Raw genomic sequence first — 15,328 nt, forward strand, 5'->3', positions numbered from 1 at the left:
AGAAAGGTGCCGATTAATACTTCCTGGGCTTGTAGTGAGGGTTAAATAAGTCAATATTTGTAAGGTTCTTAAAACAGTATTTAGTATAGGATAAGTATGACCCAATAAGGGTAATAGCAACAATGAAAACTTTCTCACCTTATCTGTTATTTCATTGGAGAAGTGATCAGTGAAATTTTCCTTAAGAGAACATTTAAAGGGAGATGTACATAGTAATTAACATTTAAACACGATATTCTAACAAAAATATTATTAGAAATATCAAAAATGATTAGAAAAAAATAGCAGATATAATTATCCTTCATTATAAATTTAGGAGTAATTTAATCTATTTCTTTCTGTTTCTATAGTGTAGACACAATATGTCTTAGAACCCGGTAACTAGTGAGTGCTAAATATGTATTGTTGAATGAATCAATAAATTAATGAATTAACAAACAACACATATTGGGTTTGGACTGTTTAAAGATTTTCTCATGTTTGAAATACTTGTTGTTTGATATTAAAATGCATACTTGACAGAGAAAAAGGGAGAAAGGGAGAGAAAATATGGCTAAAATTTCTCTTCTTTTTTCAAAGATTTTTTCCCCTAATACTGGAGGATCAGAAAACAAAAAACGAGAAACACACAAATATCTATAAGCTGTTTAATGATTATAATAGCCTGATCATGCTAATGCTGAACCAAACAGACCTGACCCCAGTCTCATTTATCCTTAATGGGATCCCAGGACTGGAGGACATGCACGTGTGGATTTCCTTCCCGTTCTGCTCCATGTATGCTGTGGCTGTGATAGGGAATTGTGGGCTCCTCTATCTCATCTACCGTGAAGACTCCTTGCACAGGTCCATGTACTACTTCTTGGCCATGCTTTCCCTAACTGACCTTGTCATGTGCACTACTACAATCCCTAAAGCTCTCTGCATCTTCTGGTTCCATCTTAAGGAAATTAGCTTTAATGAATGCCTGGTCCAGATGTTCTTCATCTATACCTCAACAGGGATGGAATCTGGGGTGCTCATGCTTATGGCCCTAGACCGCTATGTGGCCATTTGCTACCCGCTGCGCTACTCTACTATCCTCACCAATCCTGTCATTGCAAAGGTTGGGCTTGCTACTTTTCTGAGAGTGGTGTTGCTCGTCACTCCCTTGACTTTCATCATCAAGAGACTACCCTACTGTAGAGGGAATATACTATACCACACCTACTGTGACCACATGTCTGTAGCCAAGTTATCCTGTGGAAATATCAAGGTCAATGTTATCTACGGTCTGATGGTTGCCCTCCTGATTGGGGGCTTTGACATCCTGTGCATCACAATCTCCTACACCATGATCCTCCGGGCAGTGGTCAGCCTCTCTTCAGCAGATGCTCGACAGAAGGCCTTCAGCACCTGCACTGCCCACATCTGTGCCATTGTTTTCTCCTACAGTCCAGCCTTCTTCTGCTTCTTTTCCCACCGCTTTGGGGGTCACAATATCCCTCCATCTTGCCACATCATTGTGGCCAATATTTATCTGCTCTTGCCTCCCACTATGAACCCTATTGTCTATGGGGTGAAAACCAAGCAGATACGTGACTGTGTCATAAAGATCCTTTTGTGTTCTAAGGACCTCAAATCCCATAGCACATGAAAGGGATATTTGTAAGGGAAGAGAAGTGAAGGAGAAAAGGAGCAAAGGGGAAAAAAAGGGAAGGGAAGAGAAGGGAAGAGAATCTACAGGAGGAAATAGAAGGAAAGAGGTACTTCTGTTGGCTGTTTAGTCAGAGTCTAATAGTGCCTTCCTGAGAGTACCCATTTTGTCCAAAAAGGGAGGGTGTTGAGTGGTGCACTCTCGCTAAGTGTCTTCAGAATCCCAGTATCACTGGCATCCCCACAACCTTTTCTGTGAGTATTTCATCTCCTCTCTGAAAGACTGGTCTCATCGTTAACCAGGTTTTCACAAACAAAAGCATAATGGGACAATCAAGGGACGTGAAATCAGATTTGATGGATGCCTGATGGAAGGCAATCATCTACAACCAGATGTTGGTTTGTCTTATTTCCAAATGATGATTGGAATTTCCCGTTTGAACAATAATGTTACTTATATCTGTTATATTTTAAATTAATTGTTATATTTTTGTCATCATTACCAAAATTCCTCTACTTTCTCAGTGTTGTCTTCCTGATGGAGAAGCTATGAAATGTCCATGAGGTGATTGGCTTGATGAGGTTTCAGCCTCTAAATTTCTAATTTGGAAATAAGTCAGGCATCACACCACATCTCTCCTAGCTTGTCCCAAACAAAACTGCTTCCCTACAGACTGGTGGGATACGCAGTCCTTTTCAAGATGGACTTCAAAGCACATAGTCTGGAAAGGTAGAAAAGTCTGTTAACTAAATTAAGAAAGATAATAGTATGCATTATTTTATAAACACAGGAATAGGGAAGAATAACAATTACTTATTTTGTCTTCTTTCTATTTGAGAATGAAATTCATGAAATAAAATCTACTTTGTTTTTAATTATTGAGGCTCTGACAAATTAATAATTAGAATAGTCCAAAAAGTTGTAATTTTACATTAATTTCATGGAAATAATGCCAAATAAATATGGAGTAAAATCAATTATTTACTCTAATTCCTCCCCATCCAAATAACAGGAATACACATTTCTTTCCCTGATTCAATTTATGTGTACTCATTAACTTTTATGTCAAGTTTCCTCTATTGCTCCCATTACAAAATCCTGCAAAACATCCACCCCAGCCCTCAAAATATAATTACTCTCCATGCATCATCTTTTCACTTCTCATAGCAAGACTTCTATAAAAAAATTGTCAACATTCACTTTCTCTTCTCCAGACAAAACCACTCCCCCTGTAGTTTGTCTTTCCTACGCATCACCTTGAAATTAGTTTTGGTAATTCCATCATTGCCTTCCAGGTTAAATTGGATAGATCGTTCTCCAATCTCATCTAACTTTACCTCTCAGAAATATTGTACCTGTATAAACGAGAATAGCTTAATTTGCTCACATCCATGGGAAAACTTTTTGTTTCTGTTCTTCAATTCATGCAATTGTCCCTCTCTTTTTCCCCATATAAAAGACCCTTGCCTTCACTCTATAAGCAGGGACACTGTTTGAGTTTCTACCTGAATCTGTGCTCCATGAATTGCAATTCTTTGATCCCAAATAAATATTAGTTTGCCTCTCAAAAATACATATATATTGAATTTAATTAATTTATTCCTGCTATCTTGAAATATATATATATATATTTTTTTATTTCAGAAGCACAAAAAATTTCATGTTTTTCTCCACTTTTGCTGAACACTCTTTACAACCGCTAGTATTATGGGGTGACATTGGATATCTTTCTTGCTCCTTTTTTTTTTTTCATATGAAGAGAGTTTTTATTTTATTACCACAGGGAACAAATGAAATGTTCCACTACAAGAAATGTCTTCCAGATGACTGAGTTAACTGAATTTGATAAATACCCTATTCTTATTTGCCAATATGAAAATGACTCGTCAGTAGCACTTGATGTTAGTAGGATGGAGGCTCTGTTGAGTATGATACAAGCTAGGGTATTTGTATGTACCTTTTATTAAGCCAGAAAGTTTTCTTTTTTACTGTTTTTATTATAAATTCATATAGGACCATATAAAATCATTTTCTATAATTTCTACAAATATTAATGTAATAATATGATCTTTGTTTCTTTTTTCTTATGTATCACTGAGCTAAACAGTTCTTGTTTATTATTTAGTTTTAATACACTGTTATTGGTTAACTAATCTCTTATTTACAATTTTTGTAAATAAATTCATGAAGAAACTACGTCTATAATTTTGTTTCTTTAAATTACCTCTATACCACATGCTCTTGAAATTAACATTATAAGTACTTTGTAAAATGAGTTGTGTAACTTCACCTATTTTACCATTTTATGGTATACTTTGCATAATTAAAAACTAATCTGGGGCATTTGGGTGGCTCAGTCTGTTAAAGTGTCCAACTCTTGATTTAAGACCAGGACATGATCCCTGATCTCAGGGTCATGAGAGGTCATGAGATCAAGCCCCTCACGATTCTCTCTCTCTTAAAAAAAAAAAAAAATCTGTCACTAGAAATTTGCTCTTCTGCTGTAAACAGAAACAATATGGGCCTGTTGTTTTTGACAGCATATTTGCTTGTTTGGGGGAATGTAGTGGATTGGAGGGGTTTGAATATGATATTAATTTCTTTAAATTTGCCCTGTTTAATTTTTTAGTTCTCTTTGTTTTCAAATATGTTAGCATGTACTGTTTAAAATGTAAAAAGTATTTGAAATTGATAGCATGCTACTTAGTTTTTGTGCTTTTAGGGGGTCCAAATTTGGTTTATTTGCATCTCATTTATAATTTACTTTCCCTTAATCAGATTTCTAAGAAATGTGTCTATCTTAATACTATTTTTAGAGTCAGTTTTTTTTCATTAATCTTTATTTTTCGTAGTTTTCTTCCTGTTCTGATTGCATTAATTTCTGTCCTTGTCCTAATTATTTTTTTTTTTTGTGGCTTAATTCACTTGCTCTTTCTCTGTACTTCTGTATCAAATGTCTACTTTGTTATTGTTAATATGTCCTTTACTTTTTGATAGAGGTTAGAAATCTAAAAAAGAAAACTTACTTGGTTATAGGTTTTCATATGTCATCCACATTTTATCATGAAGTTCTTTAAGTATAATTTGTTTTTATGAAATTTCCTTTTTTCCCTACCAGATATTCAGTAACATGTATTTTAGATTCTGGCCAAACTGCCTTCTTGTTGTTCAGTTCTAGTTTTCTTCTGTTGTAGTCAGATAACATATTTTATTGATGTAAATTTTGAGGGGATTGAGACATTTTTTTGGAACCCAATATAGATTTGTGTGCACACATCTTGTGGTCTCATTAATAGAAGTGTGTTTTTTCTTTGCTTGTTGTAGGGTTCTGTATCTCTTCTTTGTTCGTACTTGTTAATCACATTATTTATGGCTTTTTTATTCACGTGTGTCCGATTTAAGGTCCAGTGTCAGTAAAGGGGTTTCTCACGTTACTATATCATCAAGGTTAAAAAAATTCTTATTTATATGCTTCTTTATTGATTTTTCTCTCTACCCAGAGTGTTCCTGAGAGCAAGAACATTGTTCTTCTTGCTCAGTGTAATAACTACAGGCATGGTTCACGTGCATGTGCATACACACACAACATTCAAAACATATTTGTTGAATGAATAAATAAATGCATTGGTGAAATTATCAAAGGGACTTTAGGAAAAGGAGTTTCAGTGAAAATTTTGAAGAACAATAGTATTTAAAGAGTGGACATTAGAATAAAAGACCATCCAAGGTTCTTGAAAGGAATGAATAGAGATGTGAAAAGAATTATTGGTGTATAATGTCTGTGAATACAAAGGAAGTTAGTGTTTTCTGATGAAGGACTGAATCCGTTATAGTTTGCCACAGTAAAATTGTATAACAAGCAACCACAAAACTTTAGAGGCACACAATAAATAATTATTTTTGTTCATGGGCCTAGGAATCACCTGGGAGTTGTGTTAATTTAGGTCAGAATTGTTTTGCTGATCCTAGCTGGGCTTGTTCACGTATCCAGCAGTCAGCTGGCTGGTTGACTTGCGGCTGACTGGAGGACAGACTCATTTGAGAATACTCATTTCTACTACATAGGCCACGCATCCTTTCAAGCTGGAAAGCCCAAGCTTGTTCACAGGGTGTTACTGGTCAGGAGGTGGGAAGTACATGTATTTTTGCAAGCCTATAATTGTATGAAGTTTGGTACTGCTCCATTGACCAAAGCAAGTCATAGAGCCAAGGCCAGTATATTAGACAGAGGTCTGTACAAATTTATAGATCTAAGAGTGTAGATATAGACAGAACATTCACTGGGGTCTCTACAAAGATTTCATTAGTAAGGGGGTTTAATGACAAGAAGCCATATTACAATAGAATTAACAATAAGTAGGAAGAGAAGAAAAGTAAACCACAACACCTATGAAAATCTCATCTGTGAAGCAAATAGAGTATTAGAGTAGTTTCTTCTTAAAATGATTGAGAATTAAACATGTTTAAATGTCTGAGGGAGGAAGCACTAGAAATTGAAATACAGACCATAAAGGCCAAATAATAATAATAATAAAATAAGTGTCTGAGACCAGGAGCACAACTGGGGCAATAGTGGGAGGAGAAGGGATCTCTTCCACCCTAGCAGGCAGTCTGGTGAAAAGGGGTAGAAATGGAACTGTGCTTATGACTTTGATTGTAAGAAGCAGGCAAAATTTACAGAAAATATTATCTTCCTTCTTCTTTCTCTCTTCTCACCCTTTGGTATATGTGTAGACCCTCCTCTAAAATGGGGCATTCTTCTCAAGAACTTATATATTTATTAGTTTCAAAAATTGAACTCTTAGCTTGAGAAGGCATGTTGTGGACACCCTATGCCATTAAAACATGCATATGTGTTGATATGGAATATTATAAAATTGTGTGTTTTTCTGATGTGTATATGTTTGTGTGAGGTGTGTTGTAGGATAAGACTGAGTTGATTTAACTCTTCCTGAAGACTACTTCTAGAGTACAGCCTGGCAGAGAACTAAGCGTATAGTCTTCTCTCCCTTGATGTAGCGGTATTCAGACTATGTAAGCCAAGTACAACACAATGCAAGAGCTCCCAGTCTCTCTTCTCCGGTGGTCCATCAGTCCCTTAGTAGTATTTGATATCTAGGGCTCACCAACCCAGTTATTTTCAGAGTGCTTTCTCTTACTCAAAATTGGACAAGTCCTAGAGACACAAATTGAGAGAAAAATCTGTCTGCGTTTTCTGTCTATACAAAACTTTAAAAACATAGGGAGAGACTGTTGGATCCTGCACCAAAATAAAAAGCTTTTGCACATCAAAGGAAACCATCAACAAAACAAAGAGGCAACTTACTGAATAGGGGAAGACATTTGCAAATGATGTGTCTGATGATAGATTAATATCCAAAATACGTAAAGAACCTACACAACTCAACACCAAAACCACAAATAATTCTATTAAAAATTAGGCAGAGGGGCGCCTGGGTGGCACAGCAGTTAAGCGTCTGCCTTCGGCTCGGGGCGTGGTCCCGGCGTTCTGGGATCGAGCCCCACATCAGGCTCCTCTGCTATGAGCCTGCTTCTTCCTCTCCCACTCCCCCTGCTTGTGTTCCCTCTCTCGCTGGCTGTCTCTCTCTCTGTCGAATAAATAAATAAAATCTTAAAAAAAAAAATTAGGCAGAGGACCTGAACAGACATTTTTCCCAAAGAAGACATATGGATTGATAACAGACACATGAAAGATGCTCAACAACACTTATCATCAGGAAAATGCAAATTAAAATCACAATAAGGTATCACTTTATACCTATCATATTGGCTAAAATAAGAACAAGAAGTAGCAAGTGTTGGTGAGGATGTAAAGAAAAAGAAGCCCTCCTGTCTTGTTGCTGAGAATGCAAATTGGTTCAGCCGCTGTGGAAAACAGAATGGAGTTTCCTTAAATTAAAAATAGAATGACCATATGATTCAGTAATTCCACCACTTGGATGTACCCAAAGAAAACAAAAACACTAATTCAAAAAGATATATGCACGCCTATATTTATTGCAGTATTATTTGCAGTAGCCAAATTATGGAAGCAGCCCAAGTGTCCATTGATAGATGAATGGATAAAGAAGATGTGGTATTCCTTATATATATGGAATATTATAGAATCTTCCCCAGCCACATAAAAGCCTGAAATCTTGCCCTGTGCAATAACGTGGATGAATCTAGAGGGTATAACATTAAGTGAAATGAGTCAGTTAGAGTAAGACAAACACCATATTATTTCATTCATATGCATAATTTAAGAAACAAAACAAATGAACAGAAAAAACAAGGGACAAACAAACAAAATCAGACTCTTAAATACAGAGAATAAACTGGCAGTTGCCAGAGCGGAGGTAGCAGGGGTGGGGGTGGGTGGTGCATGAAATAGATAAAGGGATCGAGAGGACACTTATCTTGATGAGCCCCGAGAAATGTATAGAATCGTTGAATCATTATATTGTACATCTGCAACTAATATAACATGGTACGTTCATTATACTTGATTCAAAAAATAAAATTATTCTAACACAGAAAAAAATAGGGAGATTTTATATTCTGCTTTTCCTTAAAAACAAAATACTTCCAAAAGACTTTCTTTAAAGAGAAAGCTATCCTAAAATGTAGACATTTAAATACATTTATGCTGTATTTAATAAAAGCTTAGCTCCATGAAGGCCAAATTAGGATGTTAGTTAAATGATGTGATTTCAATACTTTTCCATAATTACAGTGTTGGATTTGACTGACTTCAGACTGATGGGATTTATGGCTCTAGGGAACTGGCTTTCTCTCCACAAAGCAGGCCCTTGAGTTTCTCTGCACCGATCATAAAATCCTGACCTCCATCTGCAATACATGTACACCATCTCTGGTTCCCCTGAAGTCCACTACGTAAGACATGCCAAGTATGGCCCCCCCACAGTGAGGACATAGTTGGGGACACAGCCTGTCTTTTCGTCTTCTGCAGAGATTTGGGGATGCTTTCTATAGAAGAAAAGGACCCGTCTGTGGTAAGTGTAACTGAATACTAATCTCCAGTGACTCTATAGAAATCATGAGGTGCACTCTGGGCCAAATTAACTTAGATCCTGGAAAATATTACCAAACTTGGTGGGACAAAATGCCCTAATATGTAGAAAAGAAATTTAAATATATATATATATATATATATATATATATATATATACACACACACACACACACACACACACACACACACACACACACACAGTAAAATATGTTAGTTCTGATACTCTTTAGAATCATATCCACTGTTTTGTCGATTTTCTTTTATTAGATGCTTCATATCTTTACAATTCTTCTAGAAGATTTTCAAAGGCCAAGATTTAGTTGGCTGTATCAAAGTCATCCCTCTCCTCTGGGTTTCTTTTTTTTTTTTTAAGATTTTATTTATTTATTCGACAGAGATAGAGACAGCCAGCAAGAGAGGGAACACAAGCAGGGGGAGTGGGAGAGGAAGAAGCAGGCTCATAGCGGAGGAGCCTGATGTGGGGCTCGATCCCATCACGCCGGGATCACGCCCTGAGCCGAAGGCAGACGCTTAACCGCTGTGCCACCCAGGCACCCCTCCTCTGGGTTTCTATACATACTCATACGGAAGCTTTTCTTAGCTTTCTGACTCCTAATCATCAGTCTCATGGTATCAGGCTTTGATGGCTACTGTCCTGACTGAGGAAAGAACCATCCAGGACCACATTTAAATTGACCGCATAAATATTAATTCTCCTTGTATTTTGCAAGGATTTTAATAGAATTTAATTCTTAACCCAAATTCAGGAGCTAGAAATGAATTATCTTATTTTTTGGATTAGAACAGAGGATCCTACAGGTTAACATAATTTTTCAAGTTCATAGGCCACATGGAGCTGCATTTTCACTCAAAATAGTTGAATGTTTGCTGAACAATAAAAACAAGACATTCGGGTGTGGGTTTCAATGAGAAACCCTGTAATTGAAAGGACATGCAATTTCTCTTACATGTCTGGCAAAATATATTAATTTTTAGCACAAATCAGTGAATAAATAAACATAATCCACTGTAAGAATACATTACACTGTATGTTAACTAACTGGAATTAAAATAAAAACTAAAAAAAAAAAAAAAAACCCAAAGTCAACACAAATGGAAAAAAAAATACATTATACAGTTGTCTTCCAAATACTTTTTCATGTTTTAAAAGGTTTGTCTTAAAATTTCTGGTATTTCGATCTAGATGATTATATTTTGAACTCTATTTTTTTCCCCTTACTAACACATGATTAGCCATTGAATCTCCCATATATTGATGAATGCAAACTGAGATAGTGAGCACCTCTGTCTTGATTAAATAAGTAATCTTTGAATTTTGTTACCTGATACTTGCCATATTACAAGTTCCTTTTAAAATATCTGTTAAGTTTATTTTTTTAAATAGATAGATAAAATCAAATACTCTGACCTACCTGACCTATACTGACTTTACTTTAATTTTTAAAAACATTAATAGTATTTATGTTTTAGAGCAACTAGATTCAAAAGAAAATTGGGCAGAAGGCAGTAGGTCAAAAAATTTTTTAAAAATTATCATATGATCCAGCAAGTCCACTTCTGGGTATACAGCTAAACAAATAGAAAATTGGGTCTCACAGACATATTTATACACCCATGTATATAGCAGCATTGTTCACAATAGCTTAAATATAGAAGCAACCCAAAGGAACATTGACCAGCGAATATACAGCAAAATGTGGTGTGTGAGTTTATGTGTGTGTGTGTGCGTGTGTGGGCAGAATGGAATATTACTCAACCTTAAAAAGGCAGGAGATTCTGCAATTTGCTGCAATATGGATGGAGCTTGAGGACATTACGCTGAATTAAATAAACCAGTCACAAAAAGACAAAAATATAGGATTCCACTTATATGAGATATTTAGTAGTCAAAAATTGTAAAGACAGAAAGGGTGGTGGCCAGGGGATGAGGGCAGGAGAGAATAGAGAGTTATTATTTAATAGTTATAGAATTTCAGTATTACAAGATCAAAAGATTTATGGGGATGGATAGTGGTGATGGCTAAGCAACAACAGGAATGTATTTAATGTCACCGAAACGTGCACTTAAGAATGGTTAAGATAATAAATTTTATGTTATTTGGGTTTCATCACAGTAAAAAAAATGAGCAGAAGGTACAGAGATAGCCTATATACTTCCTGCCCTCATGCATGTATTTTTAAAATAATATTTTTAATGTTGTGAATTATTCCTAGTATATTTCTAATGCTAAATTATACTTGGTTGTGTGTATCTATTTTTATATACTGCATAATTATATTTGCAAATATTTGAACTTTATAATCAAAATCATCCTAAAACATTTCTTTTTGAAATGCATTTTCCAGTTTGAAACTGTCTTAGTTTAGCTGTTGGAAAGTTTTTCTCTTTTTATAATTCCTTGAATAACTACATAACAATAATTATATCTTCAAAGGAGTAAATTTTGTTTAAGAGTTAATATTAAATCCTCTGCAAAATTCTTCTGGTATTATACATTTCCAACTTCTGCCTCAATTTATCTGTTTAGTCAACTGCAGTTTTACACTCCTTAAAATACTGTACATTTTCAGCAGTGCCTGGGCGACTCAGTTGGTCAAGCATCTGCCTTTGGCTCAGGTCGTGATTTCAGGGTCCTGGGATCGAGCCCCACGTGGTGATCCTTGCTCAGTGGGGAACCGGCTTGTCCCTCTGCCCCTCCCTTGGCTCCTGCTCTCCCTGTCTCTCAAATAAATAAAACCTTAAAAAATATATTGTACAGTTCCTAATGTTCAATTTTGATTCATGAAGTAACTCACTATATCCTTTAATATTTTAAAATAATTTTTCCACATGCTATGTCTCAACTTTTTGTTATCCTTTGAATAAGTTCTTAGAGTGTGTCTATTTTTTTAATGAAGCATAGTTAACATCCAGTGTTACATTAGTTTCAGATGTACAATAGTCATTTGAAAAGTATGTATGTTTTGCTTGCTCACGACAAGTGTCGCTACCGTCTGTCACCATATAATGCTACAGTACCACTGAATATATTCCCTGTGTTGTGCTTCTCATCCCTCTGATTTATTCGAATATTCTATAACTGGAAGCTTGTATCTCTCAGTCCCCTTTACCCATTTTCCCATTCCCTTATCCCCAATATTGGACCTATTTTATGATTCTTTAAATAATATCTTTCATTTTTAAAAAATTATTTTTTTGATTCCACTACTATGCTCTTTTTACTGTCTTCTTTGTTTAACCTGAAGTTAGTTACCATAATGCCTTGTATTATTGATTAGCCTACTACTTTTTTGTAATATGCTCATTTAAAATTACAGATTTGTTAAATGTTTATTAAATTTACAAATTTATTAACCATACTCCCAAAGTTTTAAGTTTCTCATTATTTTTCTATTCTTTCCTTTTTGCAATTTCCATTATTATATTATATTTGAAACATTTATTGCTTCATACTATTACTGAATCTTCCCAAATATATGCACTTTTTTTGTCTCTTTTCTGGTCTGTATGCTATTAATTGTTTTGTTAATTCTCATTTATGATCTAGAACAAGACTGATATTGTGTGTTCAAAATGATCTATAATCTCCTATTTTTTTGTATGTAGGTTTATACTTAAGCCCTTTGATACACAATTGTTAATACTGCTATCAGATTTATATCATTACCAATTTTCGTTTACATATTTGTTTTAAGAAATATATTTTAAAATTTCCAACCCTAACTTTAAATTTGTAATTTTCTACTTGAATTTCTTTCAAGTTAAGGTTAAGTGTTTATGTTCAGGTGAGTCATACAATTGTCTGAGGCAACATGTAGAATGTTCTTTTTTTTTCTTTTTAATAATAATTTTTTATTATATTATGTTAGTCACCATACACTACATCCCTAGTTTTTGATGTAAAGTTCCATGATTCATTACTTGCATATAACACCCAATGCACCATGCAATACGTGCCCTCCTTACCACCCATCACTGGACTATCCCAATCCCCTAGCCCCCTCCCGTCTAAAGCCCTCTGTTAGTTTCCCAGAGTCCATAGTCTATAATGGTTCATTCCCCTTTCTGTTTACCCCCCCTTCTTCTTCCCTTTCTTCTCCTACTGATCTTCCTACTTCTTATGTTCCATAAATGAGTAAAACCATGTGATAATTGTCTTTCTCTGCTTGACATATTTCACTTAGCATTATCTCCTCCAGTCCTGTCCATGTTGCTGCAAATGTTGAGAAATCGTTCTTTCTGATGGCTGAGTAATATTCCATTGTATATATGGACCACATCTTCTTAATCCAGTCATCTGTTGAAGGGCATCTCGGCTCCTTCCACAATTTAGCTATTGTGGACAATGCTGCTATGAACATTGGGGTGCATATGGCCCTTCTCTTCACTACGTCTGCATCTTTGGGGTAAATACCCAGTAGTGCAATGGCTGGGTCATAGGGTAGCTCAATTTTTACATTTTTAAGGGACCTCCACACTGTTTTTCACAGTGGCTGTACCAACTTGCGTTCCCACCAACAGTGTAAGAAGGATCCCCTTTCTCCACATCCTCGCCAACATTTGTTGTTTCCTGTCCTGTCAATTTTTGCCACTCTAAGTGGCGTAAGGTGATATCTCAATGTGGTTTTGATTTGAATTTCCCTGATGGCTAATGATTTTGAACATTTTTTCATGTGTCTGTTAGCCATTTGTATGTCTTCTTTGAAAAGTGTCTGTTCATATCTTCTGCCCTATTTTTGATTTGATTATTTGTTTCCCGTGTATTGAGTTTGAGAAGTTCTTTGTAGATATTGGATACTAGTCTTTTATCTGTAGTGTCATTTGCAAATATCTTCTCCCATTCCATGGGCTACTTCTTAGTTTTTTTGACTGTTTTTTTGGCTGTGCAGAAGCTTTTTATCTTGATGAAGTCCCACAAGTTCATTTTTACTTTTGTTTCTCTTGCCTTTGGAGATGTGTCATGAAAAAAGTTGCTGTGGCCGATGTCAAAGAGGCTGCAGCCTCTGTTCTCCTCTAGGATTTTGATGGATTCCTGTCTCACATCAAGGTCTTTCATCCATTTGGAGTTTATCTTTGTGTATGGTGTGAGAGAGTGGTCAAGTTTCATTCTTTTGCATGTTCTGCCATGGCTCCTATTTCACTAGAAATGTCCAATAAATGTTAGTGGCAGAATCAGAAGAATAAAGATGAAGAATCCTCCATTTCAAAACCAGGAACATGGTAACTTCTTTTCAAATACTGTTTGAGAGTCTGCTAAGAATAGTGACTTTGAATATTTTTTTTTCTCCTAGTGAAGGATGTTGCAGGATCTCACACATTCCAACATCTCTAAGTTCCAAGTCTCTGAGTTCATTCTGATGGGATTCCCAGGCATTCACGCCTGGCAGCACTGGCTCTCCCTGCCCCTGGCTCTGCTCTACCTCTTAGCTCTCACTGCCAACATCCTTATCCTGGTCATCATCAAACAAGAGGCCACACTGCACCAGCCTATGTACTATTTCCTAGGGATCCTGGCTGTGGTAGACATGGGACTGGCCACCACCATCATGCCCAAGATCTTGGCCATCTTATGGTTCAGTGCCAAGGCCATCAGTCTCCCTGAGTGCTTTGCTCAGATGTATGCCATACATTGCTTTGTGGCCATGGAGTCAGGTATCTTTGTCTGCATGGCTATAGACAGATACGTAGCCATTTGCAGACCTCTACACTACCCATCAGTAGTTACTGAATCTTTTGTGGTCAAAGCAACTATGCTCATGGCACTCAGAAACAGCCTGGCTACCATCCCAGTGCCTGTGTTGGCTGCTCAGAGACACTACTGCTCACAGAACCAAATTGAGCACTGCCTGTGTTCTAATCTTGGAGTCACTCGCTTATCCTGTGATGACAGGACAATCAATAGCATCTACCAGGTTCTCCTGGCCTGGACACTGATGGGGAGTGACCTGGGTTTGATTTTCTTGTCATATTCTTTGATACTTCACTCGGTGCTAAAGCTGAACTCAGCAGAAGCTGCATCCAAAGCCCTAAGTACCTGCACTTCTCACCTCATCCTAATCCTGTTCTTCTACTCAGTCATCATAGTCATTTCCATCACCCATAGTGCAGCAATGACAGTTCCCCTCATCCCAGTTCTACTCAATGTACTACACAATGTCATTCCTCCTGCCCTCAACCCCATGGTGTATGCACTCAAGAACAGGGAGCTCAGGCAGGGCTTGTATAAGGTTCTGAAGCTGGACAACAAGGGTAACTAATACTGAGAATGGGTTCACTTTTGATTACTACAGCTTTGTCGTATTTTCTCCCACGTATTTTTTTTCCCATCATATTCGCCAATCATCACACTTGGCTGAAGAAGTAAGGAACTTCACCGGCAACTTTTCAGTTAGTATAAGGAATCTGTGGTGAAAATGAAACTTCAAAAATAGGGGTGAAATTAATATTTGAAACCTTGGAACTCAGGAAAGATCTTCATCATAGCATAGTGATGTTGATTGTCTCAGGCAATCTATGGGGGTGGGAGGGGAATATGCATCTAATTTTCTTACTTAGTTGTCCTGGCTCGAACTTCTAGATATCTGGATATCTCCCAATCTCTTCTATTTAATTGAAGCATTTAGTCCACATATTA

General features: G+C 36.4%; 2 protein-coding genes across 2 annotated transcripts; both read left to right on the forward strand.

The window, feature by feature from the left end:
• Positions 1-670: 670 nt before the first annotated feature.
• On the forward strand, positions 671-1,636 carry LOC113248241 (olfactory receptor 52N4-like). Its single transcript, XM_026489610.3, has one exon. It carries the CDS (start codon positions 671-673, stop codon positions 1,634-1,636), a length of 966 nt encoding a protein of 321 aa, XP_026345395.1.
• Positions 1,637-13,991: 12,355 nt separating this feature from the next.
• On the forward strand, positions 13,992-14,951 carry LOC113249878 (putative olfactory receptor 56B2). The gene has a single exon (XM_026491322.3). It carries the CDS (start codon positions 13,992-13,994, stop codon positions 14,949-14,951), a length of 960 nt encoding a protein of 319 aa, XP_026347107.3.
• The last annotated feature ends 377 nt before the right edge of the window (positions 14,952-15,328 follow it).

This window comes from Ursus arctos, unplaced genomic scaffold (genome assembly GCF_023065955.2).
Source record: "Ursus arctos isolate Adak ecotype North America unplaced genomic scaffold, UrsArc2.0 scaffold_22, whole genome shotgun sequence".
Classification (NCBI taxonomy): Eukaryota; Metazoa; Chordata; class Mammalia; order Carnivora; family Ursidae; genus Ursus; species Ursus arctos.

Coding starts and splice junctions, on each gene's coding strand:
- LOC113248241 (XM_026489610.3), top strand. CDS start 671: ATGCTAATGCTGAACCAAACAGACCTGACCCCAGTCTCATTTATCCTT.
- LOC113249878 (XM_026491322.3), top strand. CDS start 13,992: ATGTTGCAGGATCTCACACATTCCAACATCTCTAAGTTCCAAGTCTCT.